Below are 27,474 nucleotides of genomic sequence, written 5' to 3'. Positions count from 1 at the left end.
GGAATCACACAGCAGTGAAAAAATGAGAGCCCCATTTTAAGATAAGTGGTGGAAACACTTATATGATAACCAAGTCCCAATGGACTTCTGACATTTTTTCCATGTTGTCTGCTGTACTTTTTCAACTGACCTGTTTTTCTTCTTATCTGCAGGGAACTTCCCAGACATGAACTATGTACACATATAAATTATATATATATATATTGCTGCCAAGAGAAAATATTCACTAACACAGGAATCAGTACAGGTCCTGCACAAGCAGATATTTGGGTCATGATTGCATTTTATATTCAGAAGGCATCTAGTACATTAGGATTCTGAACTCAGCAAGGAACTGTGCTTGCTACTGTCATGTACATAGTTAATATATAACTGAACAGGCACAGACACAGCATGAGAAGTCTCCCATCTCAGAAATACTGAGAGACATCTCCTCTTATCTACTTGCTTGATCACAGTGACTGCAATCTAACAAATTATTTTATTGAATTAGCAATTATGGTTCCAGTTCCAAAATTTGCATGAAAATAAATCAATTAAGAAGCAAGTGAAGTGACATACCTGTGGGGCATATCCAGGAGGCACATAAATAGTAGGCACTGAACCATTTGGGGACATCATTGGAACCTGAGCAGGACCTAAGTGGGTTACAGAAATATTCAGTACAGCACAATTTAATAATTTGAGAAAGCTAAAAGAACATACTGAGCTGCAAAGTCTCTGTGAAAAATATACAAGATAACATGGATAAACAAAGGCAATGAACTGTACAGAAAAAATTATAGCAAAGGGCACTCTTTGAAATCTAAAAAAACAGTTGAACAAAACTAAAAACAAGCTAAAAAAATCCCCAGCAGATATTTCTCCCATCTCTGTCAATAAACTCATTGAAGAACTCATGTAAAAACTCAACTGATGACAAATCAAAAGAAATGCCCCTAGATGAAACGACAATAGAAGAGACTATAAAACAGAAACAAACAAAAGTATTTGAAACAAGCTGCTGAAACCAGATCATATTCAGTTAAGAGTTACAAAGAAAATTACTTACAAAATGGCTGGTTTTTACTGTGGTCTTAAAAACTAAAGTAGTCTCAGTACCACAGCAGCAGGAGGTGGTGAGACATGAACTGTCTCCCACTGGTGCTGGGGAAAAGCCAGTGTATTACCAACTAGTAAGTCTGCTCCAGCTAATGGGAAAAGTCAGGACAACATGGTGATCCCTGTACCATGCAAACCATAAAAAAAGTAGTTTGCACACACTTAGATAAATATGACACAATGGGAATGTGTTAAGGTGGCATTTGTGGATAAAGTATTGCCTAGAAAATCAGATACCTTCAAAGAGCACAAGGATGCTGTCACATACTTGAATTTTCAAAAAGCTTTTGACAACGTCTCTCAAAGATTCTTAAAGAAGTAATGCTGCCTTTGGTTAGAAAGGGAAAAGGTCTTTCCATAAATAACTGGAGATTGGAGAACAGGAAACTAAGAGAAGCTAACGATCAGCTTTTGAAGTTCTTCGAGTGACCAAGAAAAGAGTCCCACAGGCACCTAAAGAACCTGTTCTGCGTATTAGACAAAACTTCCAGAAAAGAAAATGAACAGCAAGGTGATAAATTGTTGCTATGCTCTCAGAGAGCAGTAAAGGATCTCGCAGTACTCACTGATCAGATGACAAAAACCCAGAAGGAATAATGTTAGTAAGTGCAAAGTGATGCATCTAGATAAAATCAGAAGTATTTCTTTACAGCGATAAGCCATAAATCAGATGTAAACAAACCTACAATGCAGCTACTACATGGATTTCTAAACAAATACCAGCCAAGAGTTGTTTAGTGGTATTCGCAGAAAGAAAGAGAACATTAAAAAATCATTACTAACGGAACAGGGAACAAGCAGAAAACATCATTATGCTGTGGTATAAATTCACACTGTACCTCGAATCCTCGAGAAATGTGTTTGACTCCACCTTTCAAAAAGAACACACAGGACTAGAAAAGGACAAAAAAAAAGTTTACAGTGGCTTTCCACCTGTTTATCAGGAAAGATTCAAGAGACCAGGAATTCAGGATTCTTCCACCAGAAGATGGTTAAAGGGCTGGCAGCAGAGAAACAGTAAAAGACCTATTTAAAAAAACCCTAAAAATGGAAAGATAGATAATTTACAGTTTCTCATTTTCAAGAACCAGAGATAGTAAACTAATTCACCAGGGAAACATAAGGGAATTTTTCACAAAATGCACAGCTAAATTGTATAACTCCTTACTTTAAGAACAGTGTAGAAACTAAAGATTAGGTTCAGTTTGGGAGAAATAATCCATTAAGAGCTGTAAAAAATATAAGTACTACTTTTACTTAATGAACACAGAAGTTTCTTCTGTGTGCCTGCCCTATCCTTATGCTGTATTTGATACTGGCCTCTACCAGAGTGAGCACTTTGGTACAGGCTCAAGAGGGACATCCTTACATTACTGTGTTTTAAATACAAAGGAACAAACACTGAATTTTAATAATGAAAGAAATACTGAAATATTATATAATTTGAACAAATTTTGTCACAAGACAAAATGCTGGACTTCAGACACTGTAGGCTGCATTCTGCAAATTTCTAATTCAGTATATTGAAGCTACCGAAAGTACCAATCCAACTTAGTGCAGTCTCAGTAATACTTCTGAAAGGGCATTCACAGCTCCACCTTAATGTTTTTTAAAACTATGATAGGATCTGCAAGTGGAAAGTAGTAAGTAAAGGCAAAGTACAGGAAATAAGATTAGCACACTTCGCTCTGATACATATGGACTTGACAAAAAAATAAAGGTACCTCTGTCTAAAAGCAAAAAGCAGGAAAAAGCAATGAAAAGCACTCCTTAGAAAAGCAGCATGCAATCCAACTTAATTGCATGTATTATAGGAACTTCTTTAGAATAAGACACAGAAGTTTACAAACATGCTACCTAAAAATAATCACAGCTTTATTATCAACAAAATGCTAACCCACAACAGGGGGAGTGGGTGAAGAGACTTTTTAAGAACAGATCTTTAATGAATTATTCACTGAACTGTGCAACAGCGAAGAATATAAAGACTACAGTAGGCTGTAAATTGAGAACTGAACATTCTTCCAGTGTTTTTGCTCATCTGAAACTCAAAAATGTTTCAGCCAAAGTTACTCCTGAATATGAAGTGCTAAAAAGAAATTAAAGTGAAGCAAAAATCAGCAAAAGAAACTTAAAATATTGCACAACCTTACTACAATAAATTCAAAAAGGTCAAAAATAACGGAAGCACATTTATTTTAAGTTGCCATTGAAATAGTGTTTTAAATTCTTATATAAGGTGGATTTTATACAACTTGTATCTTGCATTGCTTACCTGCAGTCTTTCTATAATGAGTACAAAACACTTCCATTAAACTCACAATTTAAAACTATGTAATTTCCAAGTAATGGAAAATTAAGACCACATTTACTTGAACTTCTTAGAGAATATCATGTCCTTGGGGGCTGATGAATCTCACATATGCAAGCGGTTTCTTTGAGAACTGGTGATTATCTTTGTTTGGCTTTTCTGTTTTGTTTTGCTGTAAGCATCTAGAGAATATTGTTTAACAACCTTTTTTTTAAGGTTTACTTATTTAGCACTTTAATCTCTCTGACAAACACAGAGCCCTTATCTCCCATCCAGTACAAAGGTTGATCCACAAAGCCATTTTCAGTATACCATAACTTAGCAGGCACAAAAGTAACGGCATAAACTGAATGTATGAACCTGAAAAAATATTGCAGTATTAGAATAGAGTCAAATCAGTAGTTTCAAAATTTGCATCCCATCTTTTGCACTTTAAAGTACCAGAATAAACAAAAACATATTTGAATATTCAAGAACTTTAATTTATTTCTGATTAGATTTCCAAGTGGCTGTGAAATGAAATTTCTAGGCGGACATCCAAGAAAATGATAAGCACGGGACAAAAACTCAGCAGACTTCACAGGTGTTTTGAATGAACATTGTGTTTTACAGCGAGATTACTGATTTCTTGATAGGAAGCATATTACAATCTGCAAAATTTTATCTGAAGATAAAGTTATAATATGCTATAAAAACGTGTGTTTTTTCTTCACTAATGTGAAGATCTCAGCTCTCTTGTGGTGTAACACACTCTAAGAGGAATTTTCATGTTTTTGGGTATTGGCTGGAGTGCTGCATGACAAAACCAGTGTGTTTTACCATGAGGTGAGAGTTATTATAAAGTATCAGCAAACAACAGCATCAGGAATTCATGTTAAGGAAACATCTAATTTTTCATTGCACATAAATAGAACTGATTTAATCCAAATCACTATATAATTAATGGTGATGACTTGTTTGTTGGTAAGGGGAGGTCTCAAATCTTTGATACATTTTCAGGTATACAAGTTCCTCAAATAGGAAGTGGAAAAGAAACATTGTGGGAGTGGAAACAAGCACATCACTGGTTTACTTTATTACTGAAAAATGTCTCATCAAACTCACTAAGGGTTCATTTAATGGAACTGAACCCAAGACACAGATGTTTCACCACACTCTCAATTTATTATTGTCCTGAAATCCCACCAAGGAGGAATACCTCCTTCCCCTAGCAACAGCTGATGAACTTCTCCAACGCGTCTATTTGAGCAGACTATAAAAACCTCATTATGCTCATTACAGCCACCATAAACATGCAGCAAATTTACCAGCACTGCATCATGGCTAGGATCGTGACAAGCTGATCTAAACATAGTAACACCTGAAAACCTAAGGATACCGCCACCGCTCGCCTAGCGCATACACCATTTCTTTTTATTTCAACCATGAAGCATCGCTCCATTTCGAGCGGCTCATAAAAGCCCAGGCAAAGGTGCACACACCGGATTCCCAGCGCCGGGCAGGGAATGCTCTTCCGGGGCACTCCGCGCCCGGCCCTGCGCTCCAGCACCGGGGCTCCTCCGGCCTGCCGGAGCTGCGCGTCCTGCTCCCCTCGCGGCCCCGGCACCGCAGCCACCCCGCTCCGGGAGCGCACCACCGACAGCGGGGCCTGGCAGCGCTCCCGCTCCTGCCCCACAGATTTTTCAATTTTTTTTTGGCCATTGCAGCTCTCCCCCATCCGTCACTGCTGCACAACCGCGGAGGCCGCCGGCCCGCAGGTGTCGTGTTTCACCGCGGCGGCCGAACCGGGCAGGCGGGAGTCCTTACCGCTCATTTCGGGCCGGGCCGGGCCGGGCCGGGCCGGGCGGGCGGGCGGCTGCTCCCGGCGCGCCGCGGCAGCGGGCGGGGCGGGGCGGGGCGGGGCGGGGCGGGGCGGCTCCCTCAGGTGCGCGGCCGGGCCCGCTCCGCTCCGCTCCGCCCCGCGGCCGCTCCGCGCCCCGCGCCCCGCCCCGCCGCTTCAAGGGCCGGCGGCCCTGCGGAGAGCCGTGTCCCCTGCGTCCCGCGGGGCTGCCCGCTCCGCTTTGTACTGTAATCTACCGCCTGTCACTGCCTGGCGTGATCCGAGCCATTTAGCTGAAAGCTTTTACGTTAATTAGCATAATTAAGTACTAAAGAATTACTTAGGCCCAGTCCTTCCCGAGGATTTTCCTTGAGCTGACCTGCTAATCAGTTTACAGTTAAGAAAGGGGGTGCACAAACAGATCTGGTTGCAAACAAACACTTTCCGGCCCAGCGTTTGGAGAGCTGCAATGACTTTGATAGTAATCTATGTGGATCCTGCGGCTCATGAACACTGCTATACTTAGCATTAGTCTAATGTGAACGGTGATGAATCACTGCTATCCCCAGGAGGAAATAGCATTCAGGATTTACTGCAGCACATTAGGTTAACTATGGCTCTATAACCGAACACCCACACTTTGACATCACACAGGCGATGATATGCATCACTGACGCAAGCACTGACAGGATCAAACACAAAGGCCACAGCAGCAGAAACAATAGAGCGCCAGCTGACGTAGCCGCACACCCCTCTAACACTGATGGGCTGCAGTAAATCAATAGTCCCAGATGCCACAAACAGTTGCACCACTCTGTCTTTTACATAAGGACTAAGACTTCAAAGTTTTATTTTGGGTTCCCAACAGCTACAACTAATTAAAAAAATCCAGCAGTAACAACCACCACCGATTGGTCAACATTTGTCTTGTAAGCCATGCCTGGAAAATACTTCCAAATTAATACTTTAAGTTAACCTCAACATCTTTACACATACTAGGTGCAACATAATAAAAGCAAGTAATAAGAAAACAAGAAAGCAAGTACAGAACTCACTGTTTGGCCTAAGCTGGAGAAGAAGCACAAGAAGGAACTGGGATCACTGCAAGGACACAGGTGATCAGAAGACTTCAGCTGGCAGTGCTCTCAATTTAACATATCCCTTATGCTCTAAATTCATCCTGACAAAACAATCCCTTCCCTTCCCCCATCCATCTGTCTACTTTTGCCATCAAGGCTGGGGAACAGCAGCTAACAAAGCCTCAACATCAATTGAAATGTATTAACTGACTAGGAAAAAAAAAGGAAACCTATCAGTAGACACCAGGCTGGCAAACAAAAGGAAAAACGGAAGGTAAAACATTATCATAGTTCCTTTCAAGAGTGGGGGGAGGGGGGAAGCATCAGTTTCTTTTAGAGAGACTTTGGAATAATGGATAAAAGAGCAGAAAGCTATGAAGCCTAACTAGAGTATTTCTAAAGATTACATCCTAATGAGATCCTGATCTTTCCCATGAAACCACACATACATATTCACAAGAAAATCCCTTCTCAGGCAAAGTGCAGAGATGACAGGTTCCTATAGCACTTTATCACTAATGCAGGTATCAGTTTTCTTTTATAGTGGCCTGATATACTTTCAAAGAAAAAAGGTGACAATGGTTTCTATGTTCAAATGTTAAAAGTACTTTTATTTCACCTGTTTCTAAACAATGACCATGATGCAATTTTGTAATTAGAAGAAGACTGCAAGTCCATGCCTTTGAATAGCACAAACTTCATAACACAAAGTTACACTCGGGAATTTGCAGAGGAATCTCTGGAGTTGTTTGAGATACTACAATAATAAGACTTTTTATACCTACTTTCTGAAGCAACTGTGTGCCACAGTGATGAATTCTAATTCACTAAAAGAAAGTAACATCGATTCAAAGATGTCAATGTGGAAATACAACACACACTTTGTACTGTGCAGCCCAGGCTGTTAAATTACTCTATTTTGCCAGCTTAGGGCAATGATTTAATAACTATATGGAAGAGTTACGTCAAAAAATTGTTCACTCCCTCACAGAGTTCCAATTTAAATATTGGGTGAGCCATAAATCGCTGCATTTCAGAGGGAGTCAAATGTGATATACCATACAGGGAGGCTTTGATAAAAATGTTATTATTCTTAGCAGGAAAAATAATCTGCACTCATTCTAATCTAACTGCACTGCATATAGCTTAGCTTTTTCTTCAAGGAGAGCCTAATTCCATAGCACTGGTGCTGAACAGTACAGATCTGCAACTTTTTCAGACTAAAATTTAGTATTTGTGCACACTGCTTAATCATGTTGGACTTGATGCACAACATTCAGAATAATCTACAATTTAATCATCTAACAGTTGTTACCACTAGAATTGGTGTTATTCTAATCAGAATATAGCACCCATATAGCACCGCACTGCTACTGACAGCTGCTGTGGTTAAGAGTGAAAAGCACAAGTGAGTCTCAACAGTTGGCATTCTTGGTGTGTAGACAGTGCCTTCTACAAAAGACTGTGTTGATCCAGAGAAGACAGATCTTGGAAGAACCAAGCATTAATTTCAACTTCCTCCCCCTGCCTGCCTCATTATGCTAAGAATAGTATTACATAGTATAATTACTTGTAAAAGCCTTTTCATCATCCTGGTATTCAACTTTTTACAATAATGAAGTTGGTTTTTTTAACTTACCTGGCTATATTGGCTTGACACTAGAATGCAGAATTATCTGGCACATTCTGCTGTCTCAGCTGGCCCCCAAAGAAGTCTCCTTTCCTATGTGCAAATTTCTTAACATTACTCCTTCCCAAATTATTATGCACACACACACACACACACACAACATCTATGTATATATATACACACACATATACATAAAATTACTTGAATATGACTTACTGAATATTACTTATACAAATCTAATGTATTGATTAAGAAAATCAACAGCTTTCATATAAATGCTGGAACAATTTTACCCAATTCTAAGGTAAGATATTTTAAAATTATGGACAAGAGAGAAGAGTGCATGGATATAAAACAAAAAAAAAATCATCTGTTTGTGCAAACTGGGATTAATACATCATATATAGTGTGAGAAAACACAGCAAAAAGTCATATCAGGAAAGGCTGTCAAGAAGAAAATTCAGTGCCTAACTCAAAATTTTTATTTCTATCCAAGGCAGACATCTCTAAAGACATACTACTCTGAGCCTCTGGAATCTACTAATGACAAGTACTCTAATTTGAAAACCTTTGGGTTGTCTAGGTTTCAATCTAATTATGTAAATGAATACAGTGCAGATTCATATTGCCCATTTAAAATAAAACCACAGCAGAACAAAAGCTGTTATTATTATTATTATTATTATTATTATTATTATTAACAGCGGAAATCCTCCTAATATGTAAAATAAATACAAAACACGCCTTTCTTTAAAGAGATCAGTTTGGGAGTGAGGATTCCTAACTAGAAGACATAAAACTAAGTTAGTAGGATGTGGGGTATTTCAGCTTTGCAGAAATCCCATAATCCTGGATTCTACATGATTAGAAATAGGGAAAAAATAGGTAAATCTAAAAAGACATTGGCTCCACTACTAGAGTTCAAGGGTGCAAAACCAGGGCTAAATATTTTTCTCAGTATAAGATAAAAAGGTAATATCAACTGCTGATTTTTAAAAACCCTCCCACCTAACAGCTCTGTCTCACTGAAATTTTACTCTCAGATGTGTTTCTTTAATTAGGTGAGTCTGCTGTTCTGATCAGATAAAAAGATTATTTGCAACAATACTAAGCAATGGAAAGAGTTTGGTCCTACAGGCCTACCTCTCTCCACACTGACTGGATACAATTATTTTTATGTCTCTATGTAAGGTACACACTTGAGTCCACCAACAAAGTTTCTGGCAACGCTGCAGTTCCACAAACCAATATTCAGATGTAGGTTTCTTAACCATGAAATAGATTTTGAAGTAACACTTTTTTACACAGTTTTGTTTCAAATCATGAGTGGAGAAAACAATCCATGAAGCTGACAATTCAAAAGACGACATTTGTGATGAGAAATCATTCTGTCATGCCACAAACTGTAGGGAACAAGACCCAGGCAAATTACACAGAATCATATGGCAAAAGAGAGACTTAAGACCAAATTGAAAACATCTGATGTCATACAGCTTACACTTGGCAGCATCTAAGGCAAACACTTGGCTTCAGCAGCCTGATTCCCTGGCTGCCTCCAGAGGACAAGTCTCTGCTTCTGCACATTCACCACAGCTTGCTCCTATTTAGGAGAGTGCTGTGAACACCAAACGAGGAAATAACCTGGGTCACTTCTGCTGGAGATGGACCACTAGAAACTAGAATGGAACACGCTTAACTCATTTAATCCAAGAGCTTCGAAGTGGAAAATTCAGACCAGCCTTTAACACATGAAGAAGAACCCAGGACTTCACTTAAATCATAGAGGAATCCCCATTACATCAACAGAAAAAAGGCAGCTTGCTTTTCCATGTATTTTCGCTCTAGAATATTTTTGTTTTTGAGGTGAAGATGCCCACCTCCAAAAGACAACAAAAGAAAAGGCCAACTCAGAATCTCCCAGAGCCTCATGGCTATGGGACACTGCTGGAATCAGGGAGCTACAGGTTCAGATTCTGTGGTACTTGCAGAGCTCAGGGTTTTTTTGGTTGTGGGCAAGTGCTTTAAACAATTTCCTGCTGATGATACTGATGGCATTTCAGAATAAACTTAATACAGCCCAAGTAGACAAGCAGCCTTTCTTTTTGGAGAGACAGAAAGGCATCATTTATATAGTGTTTTATACTGTCTGCCTTTGATGTCTGTCTCCTCACTGTCCCCTGCAGCCTCATGTTTTGTAGCATTAGAGGCATGTAGGGAATTCCACAGTCAAAATAGGACAAGCAATGCATTCAGCATGCTTGCTAGGATTAAATCATTATTTAGTGGGTGAACGGGGCTGCATCTGAGACTTCTGCAGCTAAATCTAAGTTACAACTAAGGTGGAATTCAAGCTTCTTAAACGTGACCCCTTGCAATCACAATTCTTCCCATAGACATATTTTTCTCTGTCTTTTCACTAGTAGTAACAAGCCTATAAATGCAGATACAATAGGGGATGCTCTGAAGACAGTGGAAATAAAGTTTGAAAAACTACTGGGTCTTGAACAGTTATCATTGCAACTGACATGATAAGTACTTAAACATTTAGATTAAGATTTCTGATTCTGCTAATGACTTAAGGTCCACATACAAGAATTTTCATGTCCAAAAAGCTTTGCAGAAATTTGATCCCAAATTAATTAACCCCAAACCAGGATACACATAAAAAAACGCTAAGTCTGACTGACACAATATTGTCAGTCAGACTTAGCAACACAGAAAGGTGCCATCTCTGCTTGCTGCAAACACCTGTAGCCTCTTCTGCAGTGAAATGCTTCTACTGTTGCACAAATCCCTTAACACTATCAGCCAATTTTCACTGCAAACCTCACAATCTACTGCTCAAAGTGATGTGAAAGTCTGCAATCTAACTAATAAAGGCTTTAAAATCTGTATGTATTAAACTTGGTTTGGAATTTGAAGTTTAAAATTTGATTTTTTTGGTGTTTTATGTGACAGACTCCTTGATTCTCCACAACGAACTCTTATAGATCACTTAAACGCGACATTATTTTCCACAGCTCTCAAGCAAGTTACCACGTACAGGAAGTATGTGAGCTCAAATACTAAAAGCACCTATGGCAAAGCTTCTCCTGATAAAAAGCTTTCAGAAATGTTAATAAACATGTATTACCAGAAAGAAACTGGGAAAGCAGTAAGCTGGGACCAGAAACAAAGACAAGCCTATACCACTGCAGTGTTCTCTTCAAATTCAATTTGCTTTGTAACCAAATACATTTTGGAAAGTAACAGACCCACTGCTTTGGCATCCAAAATGAACCTGGAGCCAGAAAGAACTGTGTAAGGAATCTACTTACCTGTGCCAAACAAAAGACCAGGGATGAAACAACTAGCTTGGCTCAGACATATAATGGTTGTCATTCCAAACCAGAAGAAAGGAAAAACAACACATGCACACAGTGGAGTTCCTTACCATACATTATGTATGGATCAATATATCCCTCCATGAAGTAGCTGAGACAAGAAAATTGCTAAATAGCTGTAAAGTAAATGTGCCCTTTGTGCAGAAATCTTTTTATTGCTTCACTATTGTCTGGATGCAGGAGATGAAAATTTTCTGTTGTTGAACCATGAGGGCTCAAGGCCTGAAAAACACTTTCTGAATCAAGTCTATTCATCTGCAATTGCAATTGCATTCCTCTCCCCCATTATCATACATCAAGATCCACCTTGAATGGATTCTATGTAGAAACATGAAGACCAATAGCAAAGCAGTTCTTTTATCCGTATGTCTTCCCACTGAACTGCTCTTCTAGAGCATCACTCTCCTATGTAGCCAGGTTTCTTGTAATTATATAAAAGTATTTCACAGCCATTTGAGAGCAAACTGGACTCTAGACTAGCTCTGGCATTTTTTTTTTTAATTTTTAAATCCCTGTTGTTTTCTACCAAAAGTCATTTTTAGCCAAGCAAATCAAGCTCTTCTACTTTCTTTTTATATTTTCTCCTGGATATACTAACACTTCTTATTTACAACACCTGGAGTCAGCTTAATTTCATCTTTTGTAAATATGAGTTATCAAATTACAGCTGAAATCTCAGTAGAATCCTGTAAACATCCCAAGCTATACTAACAACAACTGTCCTAATGCATTTTATGATCACACAAAGCTTTACAGATACATTTTACTGGAGAGAATATTTATCTTGTGAGTCAGATAGCTTGCCTGCTTCTTCCTGCTCCTTATCAAGTTTCAAGTGATATCCCCATCCATAATTTATTAATCTTATGCACAAACTTGCATTGTATACACCTGCATTTCACCCACTTCAGGGTACCATTTGGATAATTTCAGGGACTCCTTTGGACAACAGCATGTTCTCGTTGATATTTTACCACTTCTGGAATATGGATCTCCTGTTCCATTAGAGTAATCTGGATGATCAGCTTTGCTGAAATACCAAGTATTTCTAGAATGTCTTGTTAGCTGAAGGACACCTGAGTGCATTGATTACTGAGTGATTAAGGAGGAATATATTTACATCCTAGGCTGGCTGTGCATCATGCTTTAGCATTCAATCCTTTCCTATTTCATGCACAATTTAGAACCTTTAACAAAAAAAAGGAAAGGTTATACTGAGCCTGCTAAAGTTCTTTGGAAACAGCAATCAAAAACATTCTGTTCTATGCTTTCCAGGGAACAGGCAACATGCAGGTATCTGGCCTCAAGACTCCACTGCATACTTGCAGTTATTTACACCTGCATTTTCTAGTCCTGTCTGCTTGCCACTGGCCTCATATCTGCCAAAACTACATCCTAAATAGATGTAACCTTACCCAACATTAGGCTTCCTTTTCTCTGTGGAATGTTCCCAGGCACCTCACAGAAATGTTTACTGTACTACTTGCCCAGACCCAGCAGCACAGTAGCACCATACAAGAAGATGATCCAGCAACGTACATTTATGTGCTTCTGAAAAGAACTCCAAACCCAATACTCTTCTGTTTAATTACTGTCACCAACATGAGACTAGATTCTTTCCCATCAAAAATAATGGATCTGTTTTTCAGTTGAGAGGACAAGGCTCAGTAACCAAAAAAAATAAAAATGACAACACACTGAAATTCTATGAACATAATGCACAATTGGAAAGCTATTGTAGAGAAATCAGTGCTCTGTATGGCATTTGAAAGACCTGATAGAGGATGAACAAAGAAAGCTGTGTGGGCATAATAACAATCTACTATGTGTCATATCTTTGCTGGAAAGTGATGCAAGGAAACTTTGATGTGTACATAGCTGCAATTAAAAGAAAAGATAGGGTATTTCCAAGGTACATTTTCCTCCTGTTCATGCAATTTTCCTTTTCATAAGCATTAAAAGGATGTAGTAAGCATAAAACAGTATCTTTTACAAATATTTTATTGAAAATGCTATATACGTATGTCAGATTTACAAAATGTGTAGAAATGCACTAACACACACAGGCCAGAAGTGAAAAAGTAATCAAATCATCAATAATTTATCTCAAAACCCTCACACTTGACAGTGCTCTTGTATCCATTTGTAGTACAAAGCAGGGAAATGAACATAAACACTAGCCAGTCCTCTGCACCTCTGATCAATATTTGTTGATATTCACTCTTATTTCTCAGCTCTTTTAGCAGGTGATTTTTAAAACTCATTCATGTTGGAAGAACTTTAACTGGTTCCAGTTGTTTAGACTGCCCTTGTAACTTACTAAATATTTTCACTCATTAATGCATGGCATAGCCACCAGATGCTCCCCAAAACTGCACTGCCAGCAGTGTCAAACTCTAATGGGAGATAGTCACTCTTGCTTTTGACCCCAATTCAGAAAAAAATTCTATTTCAGAAAAAACACAGTTTAGCTTCTCAAATTACCACACTCACCTTGGGCTTTATTTAGGCACCTCAAGGATCTGTCTGCAAGCTTCATTTGTATGTGCTATCATTTGAAGAATAAGAGTAAAAAATCAGATAAGATTTCAGATTTAATTGAATTTTAAATCTAGGTAAGAGTCAAAGTACCTTTTTTTTTTTTTTGGTACATCTAACAGGATCTGATCCAAAATCTTTGCCCGATCACAAAACAAGAAACAAAATACAACGTATATGGAAAGCATAACAAAAAGAATAAATGCAAACTTAAGTATGTGTCATATTATTTTAATATAAGTCTGCCTGCTGCTTAAGAGCTTTACTGAGATGTCTCTTGGCTGCATAAACTGAAAGAGTTAACTCTGTCCACAGAGTGGTGCCTTTCAGAGTATAAACTCTTCAAGTCTAAAGCAGCTGAGGATGCAATACAATTACACTTCATTTAAATGGTATCTTTCAACAGACAAATCGTTGGCAAAACAGAGAAGAAGAGAAAGGCTGACCACTCTCTGTATATTAACTTCTTTTAAGAATTAATGAGCAATAATATTTACTACTGGTTTGGCATTTATAGTTCTTACTGCAGCTCTTTCTTCAGCTGCCTTGAAAAGCACATCTATCCAACCTCTGAAGTGTAAAGATCATCCAAGAGAAACACATTATACACAGTATTTATGAAAATGGCCCATATATAGAGCATCAAAGCAAAAGTATAAGTGAAACCATTGAGGAATGGGCTACTGGAAAAACAAATGGAGAACAAGCAAAGGAGATAATCCATATCCTCACTGAACAGCTGATTATTCAAAAGGGAAGGAAGGTGTCATAAGCTTCTCTAGAAGCTCCAGTACCTGAGACCTATCTACCAATTACTGGATGGTAAACAGTCACCTGAAATAATCTGAAGCTCTTTGAATGATGTCCTAGAGCACCTGCCCTAGACAACTGAATTTTCTAGGACAACTAGAAAGCCCTTCGTAGTGTGAGAAAGAGCTTCTCTCTGTCATTAAGCAACAGGAATAGCAGTGTGGATAACTGTATTCACTTCCAGTGAATTTGGCCCTTCCAACTTCGAAACCTCTTATGATTACATTGTTTCTTAATGGCTTTAAGTGGCTGAACTTACTTGTAACCAGTCTTTAACTCACATTACACAGGAGCTGTTTATATTTGTGCACAGCTAGCCTATAATGTAATGACCTTGGTTATCTTCTGTCTCTTCTTCCTTTCCCTCATTTGGATAATAAACTGCTTTAGATGTAAAACAGATTGCTGCATGTCTGCAAAAGGAAGAAGGGGAATTTATATTACCATGATTTTAAATCAAGTTGAAGAGTGACATGATCATGTAAGTCATGCAAGCTGACAAAACCTCAGTCATTTCACAGACAGTCAAAAAAAGACAGCTATTAATTTACTATTAATAACACATGCACAGCCACATCTATCAAGTCATGTGCTGCTGATTCATCTATTACTACAAAAAAAAAAAGAAAAGAAGAAAAAAAGAAAAGAAAAAGCAAAACCAATACCAGAATTTAAAATCCCTGCATTTAAAGTTGCAGCATTTAATTACATATTACATTCTTGCAAGAACAGACAACACATTAGCCTTGCACAAGGCTAGGAAAGGAAGGAAAGGGAGACTAACCTCCTGGGTATCCAACAACTTTTGGCATCAGAGAAGGCACCAAGGCAGAGCAATGCCAGCTTGTAAGCTTGTTGGCATGGTTGTGATAGCCTGGGCACGTATGAGGAACTGGCTTTGTTTTGAGGAATTCTGGAAAAGCAATGGCCACGAGAGCTGCTCCACAACTATGAAGACTATTTTCCTTCCCAGTGTGTCTGCAACCCTTCACAGCTACCAAGGGCCTGACAGTGGCAGTGGCACAAGATAAAGCAGCCATGACTACCAGTGAGCAAGAGTAGACCAAAATCAATTCAAAGCTATTTCTTACTAACAGTAATTCTGTGATAGAAGTCTGAATAGTTTTGACAGCTACAACTATACTTCAAGAATGCAGCAATACAACTTGAATTGCACAGGGTGGACCTACAAGGAACTCCCCTGAGGTCTCATCTAACAATGCACAGCATTTTCCAACAGATGACACACCAGCCTGTATTTGTACCATACATAATTGCAAAGAGGATCCAGCAAAAGTAATTTATGGGCGAAGTTCTGGCCTTTCCATTTTCATAAAACCCACTCCAAAATCCATTTATAAACACTGTCTGAGTTTCTACAAAATAAATGCACAATTTCTTTTAAATAATCAGATAATGAAATTAAGGAATGTCTTCCACTCTTTAATGTTAGCAATTTTCATGAATCTTTATTATTTTGGTTAATCAGATTGCATCCAATTAAGATAAAGATAAGTTTAAGCTATCAGTTTATGCTAAATGTTTGTACATTAAATGAAAATAATAAGTAAAATGCCCACAGCTCTAATTTTTTTTATTTAATTCAAACTGCTTACATTAGACAAACTTTCTACTTAGAAAAAACTACTAACTACTTCTACTTACTCTTACAAGAAGAGATCCTACCAGTTTTTTCCCCTTCTTTTCCCCCCATAAAGCAAGTAATATAGGGCTATTTCTTTCCCATCAACAGCACAGTCAGAGAAGAAATCAGATTAACTGATTGCAGTGCCTTGGAAGTATTATAATATTGCCAGACACAAACCTGTCAAGCCTAACATGCTTAGTACAAGGCTCATCCAACTGATACCAGACTGAGGCAATAACAGCACCTGAACCTCAGCAGCTTTAGTACTTCACAGCCTTGGGGGCTAAACATGTCTGACTAGAGTAATGGAAACCAAGTTTTAGGGGCATTCTCCAGCTGCAACTTAGGGCTGTAAATTCATTCCCAACACGCACCTCCAAGAACCAGTACCATCCTTGTAAAATGTGATGTTAGATGCTCATGGAAATAGATGAGCTCAAAGAGTTCAGGTGCTTGAGGACAAAGACATTCACTGAGGGTAGAACTGTGAATCAACACACCTAAATGAGGCACTTTCAGGATGTAGCCTTATTTATTTCAGCTTATAATAGCCAGGCTTTAGTTACAAAATGGAGACATCTCATTTAGGTATCTAAAATTATATGTCTGCGTGCAAATTAGGACTTCAAACCCCCATTATAGCAAGTGGAGATCTACTTGGTACAGACAGTGGAGCCTGGAGAGCAATTGAGTGCAAACTGATGTCAGCTGAAAAGCACTGAGTGCACTATACCTGGTGACTAAATCTTCACTAGTTTCAATGGGAGCCTAGATCCAAGGCCACATATAGAAACACACATTTAGACACCTAAAATTAGATGACTTCAGTATGCAGCTGAAGCACTGATATTTCAAACAAAATGTCTCCAGAACCTTCCTACAGTCAGGCTGAGTTTGCAGTGTGGAGATTGCAGTGTAGTTAAAAAAAGGAATAAAGGAGAAGATTAAAGAAGATACAAAGGAAGATTAACTGATCTGAATATACCAGAAAATCAAACGGGAAAAGGAGAACCTGAATGAACACTTTACAATGAATCTAGTACTTTATGAACTTACATCTCAGAATGCATTAAATAAGATAGAACGAAAGTTTAAAAAATATCTATTAGAAGAATGAGAAATAACCAAGGCAAAAAATATTAGATGTGTTTTGTCCATATAAAGATATTGATGCTCTTTAACACATTTTAAACAGAAATCAATGGCAGAAAACTATGTTTTTCCTAAGACACACTACAATCAACATCACGAGCTATGAATTAATGCATTCTCTTTTTTTCTTTAATTTGCTACTGCAGAAGAAGATAAAACAAGTCTAGTTTGCTTTTCAATCAAACTTTTACCAAATTCAATTTGTTCTGGGAATGGAATGTTTTAGAAGTCTAGTATTTATTACACTAACAAAGTAGGCATAACAGTAATGTGAGCTGCTCTGGCAGAAAAGCAGCATGATAAAGTAAGTTTTTTCCAATAACAGCTTCTTGTGTCATCCCTGCCTGCTTCTTTAATGGCTCCATGAGACTGGGACCACAAAGACCTGGTCAGTCACCAGAATTAATGGAGGACAAGGTCAGGCAGTTCCCAGAGAAGGCTGAGGGAGCTCTGTTATGAGGTTAATTCTCATGGTCAGTCTCAGAGCCAAGAGAGGCCAATCTAAAGAACAGAATTCTGGATTGCTGTGTTTTATTCCTGTCAGGAGAATGACCTTGTTTTGCACTACTCTAAAATTTTCATTGAGTTAGCACAACAAATTTGAAAGATGGTCATGACTCTAGAAGACTGCCTCTGCCCTACTGCAAGAGGGGCAGAATCAAGGAGATGTGTCTGAACCCAGCTTTAATTCAGCAGTTGTACTAGAAGAGCTGCAGCAGCAGGGCTTACAGGCAAGTTTTACCTGCCAATAGTACTTGACTTAGGAACTGAACTTGTGCTATGTGTCAAAGCCAACACATGAACATTCTACAGGCACTGCAGTGAGGGCTAAATACATCGTTATTTCTTTACCTTACCCGAAGGGTGTTTGCCGTATCTTAATCCAATTTGTAGGCTAACCTACCAGTAAAAGGTAGAATGGTTAAGTCTTCAACAATATTTGCAAGGGCATTCATGCACCCTGTTTGTCAATCTAAGCTATAAAAAGAACAGCTCCTACTTAAAATTATTTTGGAATGAGACAGTTCCAAATCAAGCTGCTACAACCACGCTTTGTGACCACTTTTCCTCATCATCTTGTTTCAATACAAAATGGAATTATGTCTCCTCTGCAGTCATACTCCCACATAGCTAGCCAATACTAATATTATTTTTAGTTTGAGTGCAGATATCTAGAAATAGAAAAACTTTAATTAAAAAAAAATTGTGTATATTGAAGGTCATTCCCAAAAAGAGGTGCTTTAGAGTTAAGCTACTCCTATAGACTCAGCTCTGACCCTCTGCACAGACATCCTTAACCAAGAATTAATTAGCTTCAAATCACTGTAGTTTGCTCTGACCCTGTATTTTCAGTTGATTTGTCTAAGCTTCCCTCAATGCCTTTTATAAAGGCCCTCTAAATACTTCCAGTGGAGATCCTAAAATTAATATGTAGAAAAGGAAGTTAATCTAAGTATCCATGTCCAGTTCCAGCCTTACATAATATCTTTAGTCTTCTGCATAGAAGGAATGGATATGACAACTGAAATAATTTACCATTTAGGGTAAGGTTGTTTTGAGGGCTTTTTAATTTTTTTTTTTAAATTAACCAATACATAAAACCTTACATCTGTTTTCAGAAGGCTACTGTGGAGAAAGCTGCAAATCATCATTAAAGATGAAAAGAAAAGCAAATAAACTTACACATGTTTTCATCCAGCATTTCAGTATTTAGAAATGAAAAACACATACATGGAAACAAGGATGAAAAATTAGTTTCTTCTCAGGCTACTGAAAGAAAAAAAGCACCCAGAGCAGCTTCTCTGGCTGGCTTCAGTAAGCTGTTCTTAACGGAAGCAGGAAAACCAAAGCACTAGATCTCTGTAATGCACATCTGGGTTTACTTGTAAGGGATCCATTCCTCCGGCTGTTAAAAGCTACCTAGAAGACTAGATATGCTCTAGGAGAGAACTCTTGTTAATAGTGTTTTATTGCTTTTGCTAGTTTGTTCCATTACTAGAGAGCTGTGTATTTAAAGAAATGTTCTTTTATTCCTAAACTTTGCCCAGTGCTAATGTGGATACCAAGTAATTTCACAAACAAGCTACGGTATTTCTAGAGGTGATGTCACCCTTTAAGTCTATAATTGTGACCACTACTTCAGTGCCAGGTATCTTTGTGCATTATAAAATCACCACAGAATGACAGCACATGCTTCCTCCACTTACCATAGTGGTTTAGGATTTGATAATGAGCTATGGTGGTCTTGGGAGGGAAGCACCTCCCAATGACCATTAGCAACTAATAAAGTCCCATTCTCAGGGGTCTGTGGCAACTCGTACAGAATTTATGATAGGTCTTTAACCACTTCCAATATTAAAATAAAACTCAAAACCAAAGCACAAGATGATATTTGAACAAGATAAATGTAGGTGGTTTTGCTTAAAATGTACTTAGATAGCAGTTACTTTCAGATTTTAAGATGATCAGTCTGGCTGCTGTAACAGAATCTGTAAACAATCAAAACCACACCAAGCCTGACAGCAGAAACAAGTAGAAAATAGATCAAAAGCTGCCCTGCAGAAAACTTGGGGATACTGGTGGATGAAAAACTAGACACAAGCTGGCAATGTGTACTTGCAGCCCAGACAGCCAACTGTATCTTGGGCTGCATCAAAGGCAGCATGGCCAGCAGGACAAGGGAGGTGATTCTCCTCCCACCTGGAGCCCTGGGTTCCTCAGCACAAGACAGACATGGATTTGAAGAGGGTCCAGAGGAGGGCCAAAAAAATGGCCAGAAGGTTGGAGCATTTCTCCTGTGAAGACAGGCTGAGAGAGTTGTTCAGCCTAAAGCACAGAAAATTCTGGGCATACCTTATTGCAGCCTTTGCTTATATAAAGGGGTTTATAAAATAGATGGAGAAAGACTTTTCATCAGGGCGTATTGTTACAGGTCAAGAGGCAGCATTTTAAACTGAAGGAAAAGAAGTTTAGATTGGATATAAGCAGGAAATTTCCATGAGGGTGGTGAGGCACTGTCACAGGTTGCCCAGAGAAGTCGTGGATGCCCTGTCCCTGGAAATGTTCCAGGCCAGACAGGATGGGACTCTCAGCAACCTAGTGGAAGGTGTCCATGGCACAGGGGTTGGAAGTTGATGACCATTAAAGGTCTCTTCCAACCCAAACCATTCTGTAACAGTTTTATTCAAAAAATATTCTGGGTAATGGACAGGTTTGGTTTTGCAAACTCATGCTGACCTGAGAACAAACTAAAGTTTATGTTTCACTACTGTAGTCTCAGAACTGATGCATCTTCTTTTCCTCTTGAATTCCTTGAAAACATTTTTCAGAAGAATTTTATTTCTTATTTCAAAGAGAAAAAAAATAGGTTAAGCTTCCTTAACTTTTATCCCAGAGCCTAACCTTAATACTGATACTTCATTTAATTTCAAAGCATGAAGCATTTATGACTCACTCTAATTTACATAAGTCTTCTTATTCTATTATGAAAATGGCAATTTTCCTTTGCAGAGACATATAGAACATGGTCTCTCTTATTGTGTCAAGTAACATTTAATAGCCTTTAGCTGTAACTTGGGACTGTTACAAAATGTCCTCAAGATGAGTCATCTTCATTCATTTATTCTGCAATAGGAAGAATTCATGAATGAGTGATCTGCAGTAATTCACTTCTACAAAGAGAACTCATTCATACATTTCAAACCTGGTTTTCTGAATCACTGTAACGTAGCTGATTATTTCATATTAACAGAAGAAAATTTTGGCTTAAGGAAAGTTTCCACAGAAGTCTATGTATTTCTAGTATATGAGAAAATTTTCATATATTTAAAAGACCTCTTTTGAAAATAAATTTTTTGGTTTAACACATGGTTACACAGACAAATATGTTCCTATCTATCTAGCAAGAAATGCATGGCGTTTTTGTGACGTTAGAGACTGACAAATGGTTTAAATTGAAGCTGCATCAAGGGGGAGCACAAGTTGTCACTATCACACAAATCACTAGGCAGGCAAAGAAAATATATTATAATATCCAAAAAGTATGGCCATTGGCACACAGAAGTGCTCAATCTAAACTGTATTTACGTCAAAATACAGACAAGAGAAACCCAACTATGATCCAAGACTGCTAACTACAGAAATATAAAGTAAACATGCTTCTTATTCTACAGAAATAAAGAATAAAATACATGTTATTTTAATTCATTAAAAGGTCACCAAAATAAAGGAATGGAATTCACCAAGGATCAAGGGTCCCTTAACCATCACTGCTCTCCTGCCATCCTTAGAGATTTAAAACCAGGAATTATTCTTAAGAGTCTTTTCAATCAATATTATTCACTCAGTATTCTACTGTCATGGAAGAGGACCACAGCAAAAAGTTGTTTCTCACTTAATGTAGTTCCAAACCAGTCAAAGCTTTACAGACCACCTGTGAGAGCAGACGTAGTAAGTCAATACAAAGACCTGCATGCAAATGAAACATTTTCTTCAGAAGCATAGTTCAGAGAAAATGCATCACATGCTTCTCCATTAATTAGTGCTTTAAGTTTTCATTACTTCATTTACTCAAGGACAGCTCTAAACAGTCACTTTATTCACACCTCTCCTTTCTCCTGAAGAGACACTAACTCATCATTTTCAGGTTGAGAAATTTTACCCGATGTACAGCGTTGCCAAAGTAAGGACAGTTCTCTTTAAAAATAGAACAGATGAAAGTACAGCTCAAATATTAACAGAAAATCTGAATGTTTCCAACAGGCAAATATTTGATGCAAAAAACCCCTATTAACATTATGGTTAGATTTATTAACAATCCACATTGACTTCAGCAGACAGCACAATATCAAGGTGAATTGACCAGCAATAAAGCACAAGAGAGATTTAGAATCATTCAAACTAATGTATCTGGCTATCTGGGATCCCTAAACAGCTCGCTTCTTCTCAACTTCCACTCTTTCATTTTAGTATTATATTTACATAATTTCAATTTTTTTATATCATACATCACTGAAAAAACTGCATATGTGTTCTTTGCAGAGACTTTTAAGTTGGAGAATTTAAGAGATTTTTAAGTCAGTCATCTTCATGTTTGCTTTCTAAAAATAAACATCTTTGTGCATTTATCCAAACCATTCTCATTATATATTTCCACATCTATAACTATGATTTCAACTGAGTGCATACAGTGAATAAAAAAAATCAAGAAACTGATGTGAGCTTTCTTTCTTTCAAGACAATGCAAGACTCCTGCAGCTGTAACCCACTTTGCAGACTGATAATCCATTTTGTAGACAAGTCAAGGGCAAACTATGTTTTTGTGGCAGAATAAAAAAGGACCAATACCAAATTACTCTCTATAGTTTACACCATCTAAAATAGCTTATTTTATACAAATCTTTGCACAGAAAACCAAACAGTAAACACTCCTCATTATATGCTGCAATACGTATAATGAACAAGCAACAGCATCAATTACTAAGAGAATTTCTTAAGGAAGACAGACACAACAACCCAAAAGGTAGTAAGATCCATTGGCACAGCACTCAAAAACACAGAAATGTCTCAGAAGTGGCAAGAAGAGACCAGCAAAGCAATATTCAAAAGATCAGGTGCAACCCAGGTTCTGTATGAATATTGCTGAATTCACAGATATGAAAAAAACTTTATACCCTCTATTTTATTAACAACTATAATCCACAATTTCATCTCCAGGAAGGGGGAAAGACGGGAAGAATATCTATATGACAGGAGGTTTGACAAAAGCTGTGGTACTGATTTGGGATGTAGTTTTCCAGATTGCAGTGCCATTTTTCAGGGAAGTTGTAAAGACTGTACCTCAGCTTACACTTGGTGAGTCCCAGAAACAATAATCTGATAACTTGCTCATGCTCACTTTCATATATAAAGGATGAAGAAATCCACAGCTGAATCAAATCACAATAGCAAGCTGCCTGCTCCGAAAGCAAGAGGCACTAGGCAAGGATAAAAGCTGTACCATGGAAGGTTAGAACCATATCTGTAAGGATATGATGTTAATATTTTTGCAGTTCATTAAACAATTCCTGCTTTGAAGACAATCATGCCAGGAAAGTGTCAATTCATTCTCCACCAGTGAGACCATTTGGTAAATCAAAAATTAGAACCAAACATGCAACACATGCCACTTCCCTCAGTATTTTGTGCAATATAAGCAAAATATATCTTATCTTTTCTTTAAACTGAATTGCAATACAAAAATAATTTTATTTCCCTCAGTACTGTCAAATAGTTATTACATATCATGTTTCAAGTAAGCTGTATAGAATGGTGAGTTGCAACACTGATCCATTGGTGGCTCGAAGGATACAAGAATACTATGCAATCAGCCCAGTCTTGAAATATTGTGCTAACAGACACATAAACTTTAAGAACTGTCAATATAAACTTAATTACCATCTAAGGCCTCCTTTGAATCAGTTGTTTTGTAGCCAATGGACCTGCCTATGACACTGGAAAGCAGACCTTTGAGCTCTTCCCAGACTAGACAGAAGAGGGAAAGGAGATGGAAAATGTTTGCTTCAAATTTCCAGAACAGTATCTGTTGGGGCTGGGCCAACATCCAGAAAAAAAAAAAAAAGAAAAAAGGATGGATTCACTGGTCCAGATGATGAGAAGCAAAAATGTGACCCCATAACTGAATGTGTGGATACTCTCTTCCAACACAGTAAAATAGTATTCTGTGCAGCAGCAATAGCTGATTGCTCATTTCTCACAGTACCTTTATGTTTAACTGGTAGCTCTGGTCATTCAGAATAGAAAACACCCAAACTGACCATCGCATAAGGGCATGCTATGCTTAGATGAAACATTTGTATTTTGAAGCTGCACGTGCTAGAACTCAGAAATAATGCCATTTGGCCCCTAGAGATAATGAGAAACTAGGTGGGAATAACTGACAGGGAAACAACATCCACATCATAGCAAAGAATTAAAAAATTTAACTCAAGCCATATTAACAGTTTGAGCTTTTAATTTGAGGTCTGTGAAATAAATGAGCTTAGTCAAAAGTTACTACAATAGCCTTTCCGTGCTTGCTTTGCAATCTGAAAATGTTCCTCCCTTCTCCTCCCCACGAAATTTAATTTAATATAACGTAAGAAAAAGTACTTGGTTTACGACAGTGAAATCTAAATCCCAATGATCCTTAGCACATAATCTTTTAGGTCTTTAAACAGCTCTTGTATTTAAAATAAATTCTGTCATTCTTTTGCTTTCACCACAAATTGCCTTTTATTAATCCTGATTCAGATCCAGAAAATATGAAAATAAATGTATCAACTTTACCTGTAATGCACTGAAACTGTCCATCTTCTCTTCTTATTGTAAATGCTTCCCCTGGATTAACTTGCACAAGAATAACCTTAAAAATAAAAGAGTGTTTACAACCATTACACAGGAATATGTTACAGAAGTCTGGTATGTTCAAAAAAAAAGTTTTACTGGGAAAAAACAATTTGTTTTTTCTGGTTAGTAAATACATTATTTTTCACTTCACACTTCTTGCTGTCTTCATCCCACAGAGAAATAGATAAGAGCAAGAACAAGCACAGATATTTTTAAACAAACATTTTTCAAAGAATGAAAGAGAGAATAACAGCTAAGTAAAACAGTACCTGTATGAATTTTATTTTCTCAACTGCTTGGTATAATTAAAAAGCTATTTGTACAGCTTAAATTATTTCAACAAATCGCATTAACTTCAACATTAATCAAACCATTACGTAAATTTTCAGAAGGAAGCCTAGAATTCCCAGTGCTTGACATCAATCACTTCACAAACAGTTTTCAACACATGGAAAATACTGTGTCATGTCCCTCTTTACGTGACCCAAGCATATTTGTACATTCATTAATGATAAAAAAATATTAGAAGTCATGACAAAGTAAGTGTACCAGATGCCCAGCATGAAACAGTATGTATAATTTTATTTGTGGAAAGTTGGTTATCCCAATTTTGTAAACCCAAGCAATGCAGAAATGATAGCAAAGCACACAGCAGCCAAAATAAACAGAGAAAGTCTGTACCAAAGCAGAAGCCTGTTACCATTTTAGATTTCTGTACTTTTATTTGAAACCTGCCCTTCTGTGAGGAAAAGAAGTTTGTAAACATGAAAAACCTAGCTAAAATTGTGAACAAAGGAGAAAAAAAAAACTTTAAAAAGTAGAAAAGCAGGTGCATTTTATAATTTTCTTTCTGGATAGAATGTTCTTCAGTCTTGCTTGCACACGTCTAAATGTCCTCCTATGTCCTCCTCCCTCTACAAATCAGTAGGAAATAAATCTTTAGAAACACAACTCCTGACCATTATGGCCAAAAATTTACTTTGTTAAATTGCTAAAATAAAATAAAATCTTTCATGTTTACAAAAACACAACCAACCAACCAAAACCCCCAGAACTGGAAACTTGAGTGTTAATCATTTTAGGAATATTAGAGACAAAGGAAAAGATAAGAAAATGGCAGAAATAATATGAATTCCTCCCTTTCTGGTGGAGCAATTTCATAAATTAAAGAAAAGATGGCAAGTTCTAACACTAACATATTGATGAGATATGATAGACATTCACATTTTCAAGCTTGGGCTGTGTGAGTCAACACTGATTAGCTTGGGTTCAAGCAAGCACTTTAAAAATACTATCTTGTTTCACATGTTTTTTCTAGAAGCTTTGGCTGTTTGAGAAAAAATAATGAACTGTATCAATATTTACATTTTTATCAAGCTATTACATCTTTCAGATCTTCTGAAGTGTGGCTCAATGTAAAATTCAGTTAGCATTCATAATATAATCTAAACAAGATGATTTTAGTAATGAATTTCAAAGAAGACAAAGGTCTTCAGAAAATACTGTATTGCCAGAGTATATTTTGAAGTGATTGAAGGTAGCATCTTAACAACTGGCTATCATCACCTTCAGAATGTGATGAAGAAGTGAAATAGGAATAGATGAGTTCTTAAAATTTCTTTTTTGGACTTCCCAAGCAAGCATAACTTTTTCAAGACATATTTCATTGATATACTCTTCCCTCTGCTACAATTGAAAATTTTAGCTTGACGTTTAGACTGGTATAAAAGTACCTAAAAGCTTTCATGGTACATGAGAATGTCTCTCCATCTGTTATGTGTGGGCTGGATAGCTACATTTGCCCATCTCTTTCGGCTGATTTAGGTGCCCAAACTCCTGGGAGGAGCCATTCTGGCTACAGCTGACATGTCAATCTGCACCATTCTCAGCTCAATATTCCTGGTCACCATCATATGAACTGTGAGAAACAGAAATGCTTTAGGGTGATGTCTGGCCCTTGATTCCTGCTTGTAAAGGAACAGGGAATGTGGGTTGACTGTATTTCCAGTTGTCCCTGTTTATGCTGTTGCCTGAGGCTGGTGGTCTGGGTAATAATGCTGTTGTAGGAACTTGCTGGCATTCCTGCCCCAGACCTCTTGCTGGCAGGGTGGATTTGAGCATGGGAACACATACACACTGGCCCAACTGCAGCAAGTGGGCCCTGTGCCTCCTGGTTTTGTGTTAAATCAGCTTCTCCTGTGTGAGCATCTTTGTTGCTCACTTCACAGCTGCTCTGAGAAGCCAAAGGCTCAGCATGGCAGCCATGGTGCAACAGTGAGACGGGCATTGCTCAGCAGCAGCAACAGGTCAACTGATGGAGTCCAGCACCATTCTGACACTCAGGATGCCATCCAATTTTCACATCTCTGATGACATCCAACTGCTAATCCAAAGAGTGGGGAGACTCACCAACTTCATGCAGTTTAATTAGATCTCAGCTCCCAGAATCAGGACATAGAATGCATTTTGTCAAGGGACAATTAGCCTACTTGATGCCTGATTGTATTTCATTGACTCCCACTTTCAGCCTTGCTTTAATGTAGTGCATTCACATTTTTATTTTACAACCATTACAAGGTAGGCTGTGTATCCTGCCAAGTGTGCTAAAAGAGATTCT

The 27,474-nt window shown here is 37.9% G+C and overlaps 1 protein-coding gene across 11 annotated transcripts in view; it reads right to left on the bottom strand.

Annotated features, from left to right (window-relative positions):
• Positions 1–27,474, bottom strand: part of FNDC3A (fibronectin type III domain containing 3A) — a 110,964-nt gene that overhangs the window by 49,018 nt on the left and 34,472 nt on the right. For 3 of the 11 annotated variants that reach the window (XM_064408788.1, XM_064408789.1, XM_064408790.1), the window contains 4 exons: positions 24,798–24,873; positions 15,005–15,084; positions 13,817–13,871; positions 562–638 (listed from right to left, as the gene is read on the bottom strand). In XM_064408788.1, the coding sequence (XP_064264858.1) occupies positions 562–638; positions 13,817–13,871; positions 15,005–15,084; positions 24,798–24,873 (288 nt within the window). Of the gene's footprint in view, positions 1–561; positions 639–1,051; positions 1,121–5,218; positions 5,278–13,816; positions 13,872–14,930; positions 15,085–24,797; positions 24,874–27,474 lie in introns of those variants that run through there. The other 8 variants (XM_064408791.1, XM_064408792.1, XM_064408798.1 and 5 more) reach the window with 6 other exon arrangements.

This window comes from Passer domesticus, chromosome 2 (genome assembly GCF_036417665.1).
Source record: "Passer domesticus isolate bPasDom1 chromosome 2, bPasDom1.hap1, whole genome shotgun sequence".
Lineage (NCBI taxonomy): Eukaryota > Metazoa > Chordata > Aves > Passeriformes > Passeridae > Passer > Passer domesticus.
Note: the sequence above shows the minus strand (reverse complement) of the source record. Positions and strands in the feature narration are given on the sequence as shown.